The 16,049-nt window shown below is 38.8% G+C and overlaps 1 protein-coding gene across 5 annotated transcripts in view; it reads right to left on the bottom strand.

Moving 5' to 3' along the window:
- Positions 1–16,049, bottom strand: part of LOC127417018 (semaphorin-6D-like) — a 71,101-nt gene that overhangs the window by 19,347 nt on the left and 35,705 nt on the right. For 4 of the 5 annotated variants that reach the window (XM_051656696.1, XM_051656697.1, XM_051656699.1 and 1 more), the window contains exons 2-4: positions 1,742–1,910; positions 1,395–1,506; positions 747–807 (exon numbers count right to left, since the gene is read on the bottom strand). In XM_051656696.1, coding sequence (XP_051512656.1) covers positions 747–807; positions 1,395–1,506; positions 1,742–1,910 — 342 coding nt within the window. Of the gene's footprint in view, positions 1–746; positions 808–1,394; positions 1,507–1,741; positions 1,911–10,931; positions 11,601–16,049 lie in introns of those variants that run through there. The other variant, XM_051656698.1, reaches the window with a different exon arrangement.

The raw sequence follows: 16,049 nt of genomic DNA, 5'->3' as shown, positions 1-16,049 counted from the left end.
GACACAGTGCAGCAGCCAAAGACGTTTGTCAGACATGTTATTATATATACAGTTGTGTACATGTCATTGCCCCTCGATTAGTCTGAGTACTCGAGTAGACAAAATGACCAAATTGCCCATCCCTAGTTTATACTTGCGTACTATTGTTTGTACAGATGAATGTGGTATTTTCAGGCATCTGGAAACTGGCATCCCAAGGATGAACCAGACTTGTAGATGTCCACAATTTTTTTCTGAGGTCTTGGCTGATTACTTTTGATTTACCCATGATGTCAAGCAAAGATGCACTTTAAAGTTTAAAGGTAGGCCTTAAAATACATCCACATGTACACCTCCAAATGACACCAATTTGCCTACCAGAAGCTAATTGGCTAATTGCCTAAAGGCTTGACATAATTTTCTGGAATTTTCCAAGCTTAAAGGCACAATTAACTTAGTGTATGTAAACTTCTTATTTATTTGTTTATTTTTTGCCATATGAGTGTTCACACTAAAAATGGTAATGCTATGGGAAACTACAAAAATCACAGCCAATCAAAATACATATGATGTTAAACAAAGCTATGTTGAGCGATATTTTGCACTAATGAGATTTTGCTGTGGACGGGGCCACCCTGCGTAACAAAAACAGAAACCTAGCAACCGTCGACATGTTTAGTTGTGGCTAGTTAGGGCAGAAACACTCATTAACATGAAAGAGATAAGATGCATCACTTGATGCTTTAAAGTGATTTGTGTTAACTCACCCTGTATGGGATAATCTCGTTCCTGTAAGATTCTCTCAGACTCACTAAATAAACCTGGTCCCTGCAAGAGAAAAAAACAGTTTAGACTACACTAACACACACGCACAGTTCTCCTAACCCCTATCCTAACCACACTGCAAAAAAATAAAATGTTTAATCAGTATTTTTGTCTTGTTTTCCAGTAAAAATGTCGGAACATCTTTAAAACAGAGTTTGTTAGAAAAGCAACACTGCTTACGATAAGACTTGATTTTTAGAAAATATATCATGAATTAAGCTGTTTTATCTTTTTTAGCTGTTTATTTTTCTTATCTGAAAAAAAGTTTTTTTGTTTTTTTTTCATAAATCTCACAAAATTTTGTTAGTTTTATGCTTATATAAAAAAAAATAATAATATTTGCCAAAGGGATAAGAAAAATAAACAACATTTAAGATATATTCTGTAAGTCATGCAATTAAGTAAAATGTGACTTGTTTTAAGGATATTTTGTATATTTTTACTGGAAAACAAGGTAAAAAATTCTGATTAAGAGAATTGTTTTTTTTTTGGTTTTTTTGGTTTTTTTGCAGTGTAGTTCATCCGAGTGGTCTGAACAAGTCAAACGGTCGAAAGTCTCGAATCCACATCCTGTTTCAGTGCTGACTTACCTGCCCGCAATGAACAGCGTATCATGTATCTGTGTCATGAGCTGAAAGTCCAGTCTGTGCTGAGATTCGTTGCCGGAGGGGCGTCCTCGGAACACCGGGTACTGTCGAGCATCTGCAGAAAAATCAGATGCACCGTTATTCAGTATTAGCATCAACAGAGATCGATGTTGGTATTGATCGTTTATGGCAACAGCATGTTAATTAGTTGATTATGGAATACAAATGTTAAAATGTAAAGTCATACACTATAGTAAAGAGTTTAGATGTCATAAGATAGCATTGTGTGAGGGACAGGGCGAAAAGTGTTTATGAACTGATAATCTTTGTACATGTCTGCTGGCTCTTACAGTTTCTGTCCACGACGTCCAGCGGGATGTTGTCCTCAGGAAAGCTCACAGCCTCCAGGTGGGAACCTGCCAGCAGCAGCAGTAGCAGCAGGTCAATCGTCAGTTCTCTCCACCCCATCGCTGGCACAGAGGACACACACCTCCTGTACTGCACTGATGTAGATGTTACCTGAAACACACACATACAAACATCAATATATATTTCAGGCACTTTTATAACTATTTCCTCATGCAGGACCTCTGTCGGGTTCAGTGTTTATATACAGGTTCACTCTCAACTTATCATTCAGTGTGTGTGTGCATGTGTGTGTGTGCATTTGGCAGCCAATACCCATGATTGAAAATCTGTCCCTGACTGGAAGGTCAAAAAACAGACAGAGAGGGGGAGAGCGAGCGCTTGTGAATCCAGGAAGGCGGAAACGCACATTGAGCTGCTGGCATACCCATCAATTTACACTTTCATATGTTTGCACTGTATTCAAGGATGCAGTCTGTGTGTCATTAACTCTTATGTAAAGTTGAGACTGACTTTACTGGTTTTATGTTTGGGGTTCTAGAGAGCCCAATAATAAAATAATAATAGACATTTGAAAATAACCTCTTATTTTTCTTCACATTTCTTAAATATATTAATCTGACCATATCAAAACCCAGTTTACTTATGTCTTTAATGCTTTAACCAATTATAAAGCTAGTAAAACAAGTTATCCATTCTAGTAGTGTTTTACTTTTCTGTTTGGGAAAAGTAGGCTAATCTACACACTGTGCTCTTGAACGTTGACAAAATGAACTTTTAGCACATATAAGTATGTTTTTTTTTTTGAGCTACTAAAATAGGCTTGGGGTCTCTCAGACCCAAAACAAGATATCAAATCAAAACTGAAATAACAATTTTAGATTTTTGGCTTTAAGTCCATGTGTGTTATCTTTAGGGCTAATCTATATGTTAGTGTGCTCCCAGAAGTTTACAAAAATGACATTTTAACAGATAGAACCATTAAAAATATACAGCCTTTCTCTTTCAGGAAAACTGACCAAAAATATTAATGACATCATCTTGTCCACATGGGGGTAAACACATTTTTGTCCAATTAAATGCTATATAAATTTTGTATGCACCTCATCTTAAGACTAGCTAGTTCTGACAAGCAATAACAAGAAGCAAATCATGGTTCACGGTAGTGACATAAACTTAAGCCTATTCACTTCTTAAAAACAGGTGGGACAAACCCTTTGATGTGTCCAGCCCCTACTTCCTGTTTCAATAGGAAATACGTCATCAGAGAAAGAAACCTGCGCCCGTCATGCCATTTCATGGAGTCTTTAAATGTGTGTTTGGGTTGAGTAATTGAGTTCGACTGTGTTTGCTGTGCCTGGAAAACAGGAAGTCTGAAAGTATAACAGAGGGAAAGATTTTCCAGAGGTCTGCGTGCTGTGGTTGGGGCCGTGTCCTGGAGAGACAATCATCCGTGCATATTAATGAGCTGTGTAAAGTCAAATATTTATAAAGATACAAATTATTCATGCCAGCAAAGCCTGAACGGATATAAACAATTTACATGGAGACAACAAACAGCTTGGCAAAGAGAGAGAGAGAGAGACAGGCCTGAAACACTTCCTGAATGCTTTCTCACCACAGCTTGCACACATACAGTATTGACATTTATGCAATTAGCGGCTTGGCACACCTGCTCCCACACTGTAATATGCATATGCTGCATTGATCAGTTCTCAATTGATTAGTTTAATGGGAAGTGGCTTGAGGAAGTTCTCCAACTGAAATGCAATCCACAGTCCTGAGACCAAGCAAGATGCTCTGCTGTTGATTCCATAGACCCCATATCTACAATTTGTCTGCAAGGAAACCTGGGCTGTCGTGCTTTACCATAATGTGATCAATAGTGGTGGCTCTTTCTCAAGCAATATAATGAAGAGTGTAGATGAAAGAAGACAAAAGGAGAGAAGACAAAATGAGATGAGAGTAGAACAGTCGAGATGAGATGGAGAGACAAGATGAGAATAGAACAAATGAGGAGACAGGAAGAGAAGATATGAGAAAAGAATAGAGGTGACATGATGAGAAGATGAGACAAACAGAGACAAGAGTAGAACAGATGAGATGAAAAAGAAGAGAAGAGAACAGACGACATGAGGAGAGACAGGTAAGATAAGACGAGAAGAGAAGAGACTAGAATAGAGGAGAAAAAACATGAGACAAAATGAGATTGAGCAGACGATTTCAGAAAAGGAGGAGAGATGAGGTGAGAAGGAAAGACAAAATGAGACAAGATGAGAAAAGAAGAGAATAGACCAGATGAGATGAGACAAGAAGAGAGACAAGATGAGAAAATAAGAATATATCAAAAAGGAGAAAAGACATGATAAGACATGGAGACAAACTGAGACTACATCATTTGAGACAAGTCAAGAGAGACGAGATGAGACAAAATGAGACAAAAGTCAATCAGAAAAGATTAGAAAACAAGGAGAGATAAGGTGAGACAAGACAAAGAGATGGAGGAAAATGCAACAAGGAGATAAGAGTAGAAGAGATTAAATGAGAAAAGAGGAGAATGGAACAGATGAGAAAAGGAAAGTCGAAATGAGATAAGAGAAGAAGAGACAAAATGAGACTAGAATAGACAGGACAAGTAGAGAGACAACATGAGATTAGACGAGAAGAGAAAAGGAGAATAGCACAGACGAGAAGAGATGAGATAAGACAACAAGAGAAGACATGAGAAGAGAACAGACAAGACGAGATAAGATGCTATGAGAAAAGAAGGGAAGAGCAGGTGAGGTGAGGCAAGATAAAAAGAGTAACTAGATGAGAAAATAAGAGAATGGAACAGATGAGAAAAGAAGGAGAGACTAGATGAGATAAGACAAGAAGAGGCGAAATAAGAACAGACAAGACGAGAGACAATGTGAGATAAGAAAAGGGGAATCGAACAGACGAGAAGAGAAGCCGAGACAAGATGAGATAAGACTAGCAAAGAAGAAATGAGACTAGAACAGACGAGACAAGATAAGACACAATGAGAAAAGAAGAGAAGAGGAGGTGAGACAAGATAAAAAGATAGGCTGGTTGAGACAAGTAGAGAAGTGTGGAAGAGATGAGATGTAAAATGAGAATAGACCAGGTGAAAAAGAGACAATAAGAGATAATATTAAGATGAGATGAAATGAGACATTGACCACGTTTACAAGCACTTAAGAAAACGGTTTATTCCAATGTTTTTGCAGAAAGTGGCGTTCTGAAAAGTTGTTTTGCTTATGCTGCTTACGGGATTAATAGAAAGCGGTGTAACACACCTGGGTTTCTTCCAGAGAATGTGGTCATGTAAACACATAAGCAGCGGTGTTACAGGTTTTTGAGGAGTGCGCATGTGCATGAACAGACCGGATAACAAATGTCAAAGGATAGAGCCCAGCAACAAGTCGACACAGTGGAAAGAATTAAACATTTCTGGGAGTAAAGTGGGAGAAGCACAAACACAATAAACTTCACCCATTTATAAACACCAATGTAAAATATTAACCATCCTCACATTTGTGTATATGCACTTGTACATTGGGGAAGTCCCGGAGTTTGACTTAAGAGGGAAACCCCACTATTGCAGCGCTATTCCACTGTAGGTCACGATGTAAAGTTAAGGAAACAAACAGCAACAACTCTGGAATATCTGAAAATAAAGCGAAGCAATGGAGAATAAAATAGCAAAGTCTTGCTCGGATGCCATGTTTGTTATTTACACAAGCGTCGCAGGGAAATTACATTGCTGTGAAGAAAGCTGCTTACTGACCAAGCGGCATGTATATGGCAGTAAAGAGTTTGCCGCTTATACAGTGTATTTAAATGGGAAAGCCACTTTCTTGCAATAAGCCACTTTCTGGGGTCCACGTAAACGCAGTCACAATGAGAAAAGCTGAGAAGAGAAGAGAAGAGAAGAGAAGAGAAGAGAAGAGGTGACACAAGGTTGTCTATTTTCCCTGTGCGCTTGAGATATTAAAAGCTTTTATGTTTGGACACTTTGTGGATGTGAAAGGGTCCAAAATATGCCGATCATATTAAACTTCCAAATGAATTTATTTTCACAAGAGCATCCTTGATCCATGCAGGACTGCACACATCAGCAGAATGGCTCTATCGGTGGAGCCGGGAAACACAGTATGGATTAAGCAGTATGTACAACAGGAGCCCCGGTTTAATACGGCACTGAGAGTCTAATCACAGCTTCACAGAGCTATATCATGTCCTCCGGCTCAATATTATCCAAGAAATAAAGAGGGATATTTCCAAAACCCTGGAATAATTTCATCGTCACTGACAGAAATTCCTCACAAGCTCTATTCATAATTAACAGAAACACCACAGGGAGCTACACAGACCAGAAAAAAAAAGGCCAGGATTGGGCAATGAGAGCGAGAGAGAAACCTAATGCAAATCAGAAACAAAGGACATACAAAGGTCAGCCATCTTGAATTACTTTTCAATATATGGTGAGCGCAACGTGTTTTCTATTGAATGTCTTGGGTTTGGTTTTCCATACTTGCCCTCCGGTGTATGAGTCCGGACAGGCCCTGCGAGGAGAGAGAGAGCGGCTAGTCACGCAACATGTTAGTGTTTAGCTGCTCCCCAGCTACTTTCATAACAGCCACTCTCAATACGATGCAATCACGCACTGGCTGATGTTTTTGGCTGCGTTTCCCAGGCTGGAGTTAGAGAGAGGCTGGAATACTGGCAAGCTGCTTGAATTGGCAGGTTGTTCCAGTCAGATTGCCTACAGGCGCAGATCCACCCTGCACCCGCCCGCAAGCACTTGGGAGTCCAGCTGCAGGAAATGCGACAATAAGGGCCAAAAGAAGAAAGCTGATCGGTGACGTTGAGGGACTTGCTGTGGTTTTAGTTAATGTTATGAAATAAACACTGCCCGTGGACATGTTCAATGACAAGATCTGCTCAGTTAGTTTTATGCATCCTGATGCAGGGGAGAATTATGTCACTTAACTGTTAAGTTGTATTTCAATCCGCAAGTTCGCTGCAGTTTAACACAAAGCCTGCAGGTCTGCCTGAGGCCTGGTACCGAGAAAACGGGTGAATGAGTGAGAGCATAAAAGATGTAAAATGATAGATGAGTTATGATCAGTCCCAAACGGAATCTGTGGACCTTTTTGACATTTTCTGTGTTGACACTTTGTTCAGTTAAGTTGAGAGTACTACAATCTTAATGGCTGCTGTAAGCACTATTAACTTAGCTAAAAGATTTAATAAACAAATATACAATTGGTGGAGGATGTGTACAAATTTATGAAACCTGCACATATTCGTATGGGCCTGGTTATGATCTTGAAAATGGCTAAATATGGATTTCTCAACTGTTTGACATGTGGTTTCAACTACCTTAATTGGGCAGTCCAGTTAATCTGACAATATTTGGCAGTTTTCAGGGGTACAATCTGTGGAATGTATTTAAATACTTAAAAATGTATGCACGTAATGCATGCAGTCAGCGAGGTCAATGCAACATACATTTCTGTTGACTATTTATGGTAAAATGATATATGTATATCAGCCATTATATCAGTCACCCTGCTCTCTCTATATAGGCATATATGCCATTAAAAAAATATAAATAAATTGGTTAACTACTAATTCCAACTTGTGTGGTTTGAGTCTGAGCTCTGAGATTACAGCTCTCCCACACTAGAGGACTGAAATCATAAAGTTGTTTACAGCAGGATTACAGCTGAGAAGTCACAACTTGTTGCTCCAAATCACCACCCCACCTGTGCAACTCAACTCCCTGCCCCCACTCTCCCAAATCCCTCTCTTGCAGGTGTGGGTGAAGGGAACAATAGACAGGCTCAGGGTCCATGCAGTCCGGAGCACTGCGGAGACCTCCATGCTTTAAAGGTTAAATCAGTTACTCAAGCCTGACCAAGACTGAACAGAAGACAGCAGCACTGCCATGGGCTTAGTGGGCACAATGTGGCCAGCTGTTGCAACTGGCTTTATTCACACACCCACAAACACTAAAACTACTGAAGCTGCTTCACAGTGAAGTTTCAGAAGAGGTTGATGTTATCAGGCTCTCTCTGAAAGAAGGTTGACAGGTTCAACAGTGATAAAGAGGAGACGGGGGTGGCGGCACAGACTGTTGCGGTCTGTGTTTATAGTATTTCACAGAGATAGACACCAGATCACCGAATGATGACTTTAAACTCATAAATTCAGTGACACATATCCATGAAACACAAATTAACAAAAACATGCATTAAGAGAAATGCAGGAGTGTGTAGTAACATCATCAGTTTGGAAGATTAGAAATTAACTACAGGGATTACATCACATGTAAAAAAGTACAATTTGTGGTTTATCGTTTTATTTGCGATCATGTCAATGGATAATGGCTTCATAAAAAAGGACCCATAAGATTGGGACAGTGTATACATTTGACACAATTGTACAAGTGACTAACACACACAGTTGCTGGGTTTCTATCCAAAATGTTTAGCATTTTTTAAGCGCATTTCTAAAAATTCGACTTGAGAAAACACGAATTGTTGTGCGTTTCCATCCACTACGTAATGCGCATTATCATGAGGGAGCCGCTTCGTCATGATGGAACAGCTGAATGACCTCTCCCTGCTTTGGGGACAGTTTTATTTGCAAGATTGGAGCAAGTATCTCATTTTATTAAATGCATCCATGAGACACCGCAAAATAAGAGTAATATCTGATATAATGTGGGCTGAAATAGCTGCGATGCCCACACACCGCCAGTCTCCGCATACCTCTCAAAACTGTTCTGGCGGATTGTGAGGACCCACTTTATCGACCAGCTGTGTGTTAAACACTTCCGAATGACAAGCGCTATGTTCAAAGAATTGTGTGCCAAGGTCGGACCTTTCGGTAGGCTAGTCACATCAAGCTATCACACACTCATATCACATGCACGAATGGTCAAAACACGTCATCGTGGGGCCTGCGTAGCTCAGCGAGTATTGACGCTGACTCCAGGGTGTGCTGAGTGACTCCAGCCAGGTCTCCTAAGCAACCAAATTGGCCTGGTTGCTAGGGAGGTTAGAGTCACATGGGGTAACCTCCTCGTGGTCGCGATTAGTGGTTCTCGCTCTCAACGAGGCATGTGGTAAGTTGTCCATGGATCGCAGAGAGTAGCATGAGCCTCCACATGCAGATTTTCCACGGTGTCATGCACAACGAGCCACATGATAAGATGCATGGATTGGCGGTCTCAGAAGCGGAGGCAACTGAGACTTGTTCTCCACCACCCGGATTGAAGTGAGTAACCGCGCCACTACGAGGATCTACTAAGTAGTGGGAATTGGGCATTCCAAATTGGGAGAAAAGGGGCTAAAAAATAAATAAATAAACACATCATCGTTTTGCGAATAAACCGTTTTCATCACCTTAATGCGCATTTTAACAACTGCAAAACACTAGAAAATCCACCTCCTCGTAGCACATTACATTTTGCAAATTTAGAAAGATTATTCGCATATCAAAAGTTAACATTCAGCATTTCAAATGCGCAATTTCAAAATGCGCATAAAAATAGTTGGATGGAAACCCACCTAATGTTTGTTATGTTTTTAGCATTGTTATCTTCTGTTTTATGCATTTGCATTAAAATGCTTAAAGTGAAATGGGGTGTGGGTGTTGTAGTTTTTTGGAACAAGCAAATTTGACTGCAATACACATACGAGATTAAATCCATGAACAAAATTTAAACAGTTGTCCATGTTTCTATTAGTTTTACAACCTTTATACTTGACACCAGTTTGCACTGTTCATGGATATATAATTTATTTCTAATCTATATTTATTTATAGTTTATTAATATGGGATTATCATATCAAAGTTTGAGTAACAACGCGCAAAAAAAACTGTTAGCCTAAGGAAATGCGTTACACATACAATATGGCGTGAATTTTGGCACAAATATAACGCCATATCACAACACCCGTCGTACTTCCCTGCTTCTGATGGACTCAATATTTACCTCAATATTCTGACACAAGTAACATTCTGCATTTACATCGAACAAAACGAGAAAACAGTGCTAAAAAGAGCCAATTGCCTTACTCAAAAATCTCATTCATTGGGCTGTCAATCATTTACCAAACTCAATCCGCTTTGCTGCATGTGTATGTTTATCACAGCGCGAAAGTCTTTCAACAATTTCGCTCTTTGCGCTTCAGAGCGGAGACACATTCATAAAGCATCTCCAAACAAAACGCTTTCTCTGTTTCGGAACCGGACCTAAACGCTTTCTTTGTACGGGTCATGCGAATCAATGCATTCACAGTGGACCCGTGGCGAATCTCTTGAGTTGGCAGTAAATGCATAAAGACAACAGAGAGCCGTGAGAGGCGCAGGAGTGTTGGGTCGGTAATGGGCTCTGCTGGGAAATTGATTCTGTTAATGCATGACCGTGGGCTCCAAAACCAACACAACACAAACTCTCTCTCTCCCTCCATCCCTCTCTTTCTGGTCGGACTCGGCAACCGGCATCCCTTTAAATTGTTTAAAACATTAATATTATCATTATTAGGCAACTGATAACTATTATCAATATTGTTGCATGCATAAAAGACCGTATCAGTTTTAACGACAAACAACTTCTTGCATGGAAGGTAAAGGTTAATTCAATAAATGTATGGCACTAAATCTTTTTTACGCCAGTACCAACTTTAATTGCTCACCATTACGGGACAGACAGATGTGCATTATGCCGAATAAATCATTTGAATTGATTTAATCTGTCCCATCTGTCTCGTTTATAACATTAAAAGACACAAACTATACTATTGGGAAATGGAATACTTAAATCAGCTTCCAGCTTTGTTTTTGATTATTCTACAGCATTTCCATGTATTGTATAAACCTTTTATTTATTTTTTTATTTTTTTATCTGATACAGAAAAAAAAATACAGGCAATAAATCCTTGTTTTGCACCTTTTTTTTGGTCAAATTTACGCACTGTGAAACACGATGTGACAGTATTGCACGCTTTTTTTTTTTTTTTTTTTTTTTCTTCTTCTTCATTAAGATCCTACATACAATCAGTCACCTCAATCAAAACGGCCACCAGTAGTTATGAATTAACAGTGTGACATCACATTTCCATGCAAAAGTGATAGAAGGGAAACCAGAAATCCTACCTGAATGTTCTCCAAACGAGCATGTAGACTACGATACTCTCGGCTCCGCGATATATTCCAAAGTGTTTCACGCTATTAAATCCAGTGGAGATTAAACAGCACGTGTGCAGCCCGGTCCATAAACCCAGAAGATCCCCATGTGTTTGTGTTATCCGAACCACGCAAAACAATTCCGGGAGCCCGCGGCACTCGTCCAGCTTGTCCTTGCAGGCTCTGGATGGGAAGCTTTGTGATTTACAAAAGCGCACCGATCAAATAGCACCAAGACCCTCCTCCCTCTCCTCTACTACTACTACCACCATCCCCCAGTCATTCACTTCACCAAGACCAAACCAAATAAAACCAGTAAGTAATTAGCTCACTAGTTTTCAGAATGAAGAACTTGCGCGCGACGTACAGTATAAACGCTCAATCCAAATCGGCGTGAACGGGCAACAGGGTGAATAAAAATAGCTCCGTTTCTATTTTTGCGCTGCACCTAGAACACTTCTGATGTTTGGGGAATCTTTTTCTCGTCGATTTTTTTCTCTCTCTCTCCAATTTGTACAGGCTCGGACACTCCTAACGATGCATTTCCGCCGCAAAAATTAACTCACTTCAGCCGAAATTGTTTTTACGCTCTTTGGCTCGCGACAACTGTGGGTGAAGCTTGTCTCTCGCGCTGTCTATGCTGAGCGGGGAAAACAAACTAATGCACGGCAAATGGTGTAACTCGATCCATCCGAAGTCTATCCATCAGAAGAGCCAACCACAGCACTGATCCCTCCCAATCCCTCCCCTCTCCCTAGTAGAAGTGTTTTTTGGATGCTTTCCCTTGCTCGTCTGTTTTTTTTCTTTCTCCAGCCAGATCAAGACCTTTATTGTGTGTGTGTGTGTGTGTGTGTACAAAGTAAACATCCACAATGTATATTAACGCTTTTGCAATGTGAACGCTTTTTACAGTGCCATTAAAGCTTGTTGAATCTCGAAACACCTGTGTGTAAGAGAGAGGTGGGCCCTCACATCTTGGTGACCCTGAAGCCCCCCCCCCGCACACACACACACACACACACAGGCGCAGTAAGCTGCTTGTTAAATCTTTTCCACAGAACTGTTTTGGGAGGGAGGGCAGCAAACCACACTCCTAGGAACTGGAACTTTGGAAGGAAATCTTGACTTTTAGCTTGAGGCAAAAGAGGAAGAGTGAAAAGACTTTATTTTGACACAGTGCACCCCCATGCACTTTCACTGTCAACCTTCCAGAACCGGTTTTAATTATGGCAGCTGTGCATTGAAAACGTTCGCTACGTTGGAAATGGGAAACCAACTTAAGATTTTCTGAATACGGCATAGTATAAACTGTCTAATGCATACTATATTTAAAAAATAGCATGTGAAATAGAATGCATTATGCAATGACAAACATTTCAAACGGTAGGATACTTTGTTGTCACATGCCCTCATCGCGTTGCATGTTTAATTCAGCAAGTGGTGTCCAGTTATCATCTTGGAAATAGAATCAGTTATTTTACATTTTTCATCCATGTCTTAACTTTTGGCAGTTCATTCACATAAAAGTCAAGAAAAAGACATAAAAAGTCGCAGCTGATATTACTTCCAGTTTATTTCTCACTGGAAATATGCACTTTTGATATTTAATATTTAATATATTTAATATATAACTTTCACAAAAATAAATAAAACAAATCTATTTATGTTTTATTCATTTAATTCTGATAAAGATTACTCTATTCAATTGAATGGAAATTTGTTATGAAATTTAAATGTGTAAATGTTATAAATTAGGATAAAATATTTTTTTTTTTTTTGAGTGTGGGATACAGTATTCAGTATTCCATGCAGTGTGCTCTGTATACTGCACACTTTGCCCAATGTAGTAGGTCATCCAGGTATTCTATGCATATAGAAAATGTGCATATTGTGCACAGCATGTATAGTATTAATGTAGCAATAATAATAATAATAATAATAATAATAATAATAATAATAAAAAAAAATAGTGTGATAGTGTGCTATTCCAAAATAATTCTTTCTCTTAATCTGTACACTAAAGCAATAGTTAATCCAAAAATGAAAATTCTCTCATCATTTACTCACCCTCATCCCAGATGTGTATGACTTTCTGTCTTCTGCAGAACACAAATGAAAGATTTTAAGAAGAATATTTCAGCTCTGTAGGTCCATACAATGCAAGTGAATGGTGGCCAAAACTTTGAAGCTCCTAAAAGGAGATAGAGTCAGCATAAATGTAATCCATATAACTCCAGTTGGTTAAACCATGTCTTCTGGAGCGATCCAATAGGTTTTGTGTGAGAACAGACCAAAAATAACTAATTTTGCACTATAAATCTTGACATCAGCAGTCTCCTTGGCGATCATGATTTCTAGCTCAATTACACTTAAAGAACCATGTGTCAAGCACTAGGAAGCATAATCAAGCTTAAATGGTCTGTTCTCACCCAAAGATGATTGGATCGCTTCAGAAAACATGGATTTAACCATCGTATGGATTACTTGTTACACAGCCTTCATGTGCTTTTTGGAACTTAGACGTTTTGGTCACCATTCACTTGCATTGATTAGACCAATAGAGCTAAAATATTCTTCTAAAAATCATCATTTGTGTTTAGCAGAAGAAAGAAAGTCATACACATCTGGGAAAGCATGAGGGGGAGTAAATGATGAGAGAATTTCCAATTTTGGGTGAACTATGCCTTTAAACTTAGCTTTGATCAAAGGTTTTAAAGTTCATTGTTGCATCTATACCTCTACATAGTTTAAAATCGAATATATGGTATGAATATATTTCAAACTTGTTTGTTGATCATTTAAATATTAACATAAGCTGACTGGCTGCATCTCCGTCTGGTACGGCAATAGCATCGCCCACAACCGCAAAACACTGCAAAGGGTGGTGCGAACTGCCAGACACATCATCGGAGGTGAGCTTCCCTCCCTCCAGGACATATACACCAGGCGGTGTGTGAAAAAAGCTTGGAGGATCATCAGAGACTCCAGCCACCCGAGCCATGGGCTGTTCTCACTGCTACAATCAGGCAGGCGGTATCGCAGCATCAGGACCCGCACCAGCCGACTTCATGACAGCTTTTTCCACCAAGCAATCAGACTTTTGAACTCTTGATCTCTCACGATCAATATACATCAGCACTGCACTTTATTAATCTTATTATCTCACACTGGACTGTCTTAAATTATATTCTCTCTTAAAAACACACTGGCAACTGACTATCAACCGACAGCCTGAATGTCAATACAGTACAATACAACCTACTGTACATTTTATATAGACTATATATACTATTTTTTATTGTATAATGTGTATTCAATATTGTGTGTATTGTATACTGTACATTGTATATTATTTGTATATTGTGTTGTGTGTAATTATGTGTATATTATATATGTAAATTGTGTTGTGTAAATCTGATGTTTATTGTAAATTGGTATATGTCTCATCTATGTCTCATCACTGTCATGACTGCTATGTTGCTCGGAACTGCACCCAAGAATTTCACACACTATTGCACTTGTGTATATGGTTGTGTGACAATAAAAAAAAAAAAAAAAAATATATATATATATATATATATATATATATATATATATATATATATATATATATATATATATATATATATATATATTTAAATAAGCTGCTGTGCGAATTGGTTACAGATTCACTTTTCGCTGTATTGTGTATGGGTGTGAACATTAGCACATTGTAACTGATAGTGAAACAAAGAGAACACGGGAGAGCATTATAAAGGATTTGGCAGCTGTGCAGCTCTGAGACTCCACAGTCAACAGCATTTAGTCACATGGTTTTTAGAAGTGCATAAACGTTGCTGTGTAATGCTCAAGTGTGCATCTAAACGTCAATATTATCTCTGATCTTGGCAGTCGATAACTCCCAGTTCACTGAAATCTGAGCAGATTTAATGATCAGACATTAAATGCACTTATAACTACATAGAAATGACACTGAATGCCAACATATCTGCATGCAACTGGACATTCTCAGAATATATCAGTTTTTACCAATGGCTAATGGGTTTAGAATTTGTTCTACTGACCCAGTTGTGTTTGCCGTTTATAAACTCATCAGCATCAGGTGATCTTACAAGAGAGGAATGGAGAGAACATGTAGATGAAATTGAAAAGTGAAAGCAAATGTTGAAAAACGTATAAAATAGGTGGTGACCAGTCATTGCACCCAACATGTACAATTTCCTTGAAACATTTATGAATGTTTATAACTAAAATCTTAATGTTGATAAAGTCATGTTGGACATGTTAAGTGTCAATGACCTCTTCCTCAGGGGTGCACACACCCTCACAATTACATACATGCATAAACACACACTCACACACATGTGTGACACACACCCCTCTATTATCACCCACAATACTGTTCGTTAACATTTGAATATCCAGCAGGAAGGCCGAACGACTTCTAAACTACCTGCTACTGCTCTGCCATTGTCAACTGGGGCCAGTGCCCTGGGGCCTCTGATCCCCCTTTTCCACCTAAATGATGCTGATTCTCAAGCCGGCACCAACACTCAGCTGGTGCTCAGCCCTGCAAACTGAAAATGGCTTTTCAAACCAGATGGAGTTTACAAGAAAAAAAATATTTGAGAACATATTTAAATATCCAAAGTAATTTGTTGATATAGATAGATGAACAGTGCTTGAATGTGTGACAGTGACGCTCAAATACAACGGTTTGTTCAGTTTTGAAATAGAGCGCAACAGCGCCCAACCACATTTTCAGCCGTCTTTGTTCCTGAAGTATTCTTCCACTCATTTTTTTTTCCCCACCGGGATTTCATAAAATCCTTCATAAAAGAGTGAACCAAACCAACCAGCTGCGAGGTGAATAACACCATAAAAAAAAAAATAAAAAAAACCTTTGATTTGAAGCAAAAAAGTATTTGAACAATGGACAAAAAGGCAAAAGGTAGAAGACTGTGTCCTTAACATCTTTAGGGAATGAACTAATGTAATCAAATTAAAAATGATGTTTAAATAAAAAACTATTGATATAAAGATGTTGATTTTAAACATTACATTTGAATTTTATTGCAAAATATTCCG

Source organism: Myxocyprinus asiaticus, chromosome 26 (genome assembly GCF_019703515.2).
Source record: "Myxocyprinus asiaticus isolate MX2 ecotype Aquarium Trade chromosome 26, UBuf_Myxa_2, whole genome shotgun sequence".
Classification (NCBI taxonomy): Eukaryota; Metazoa; Chordata; class Actinopteri; order Cypriniformes; family Catostomidae; genus Myxocyprinus; species Myxocyprinus asiaticus.
This window is presented reverse-complemented; position numbering and strand designations above follow the sequence as displayed.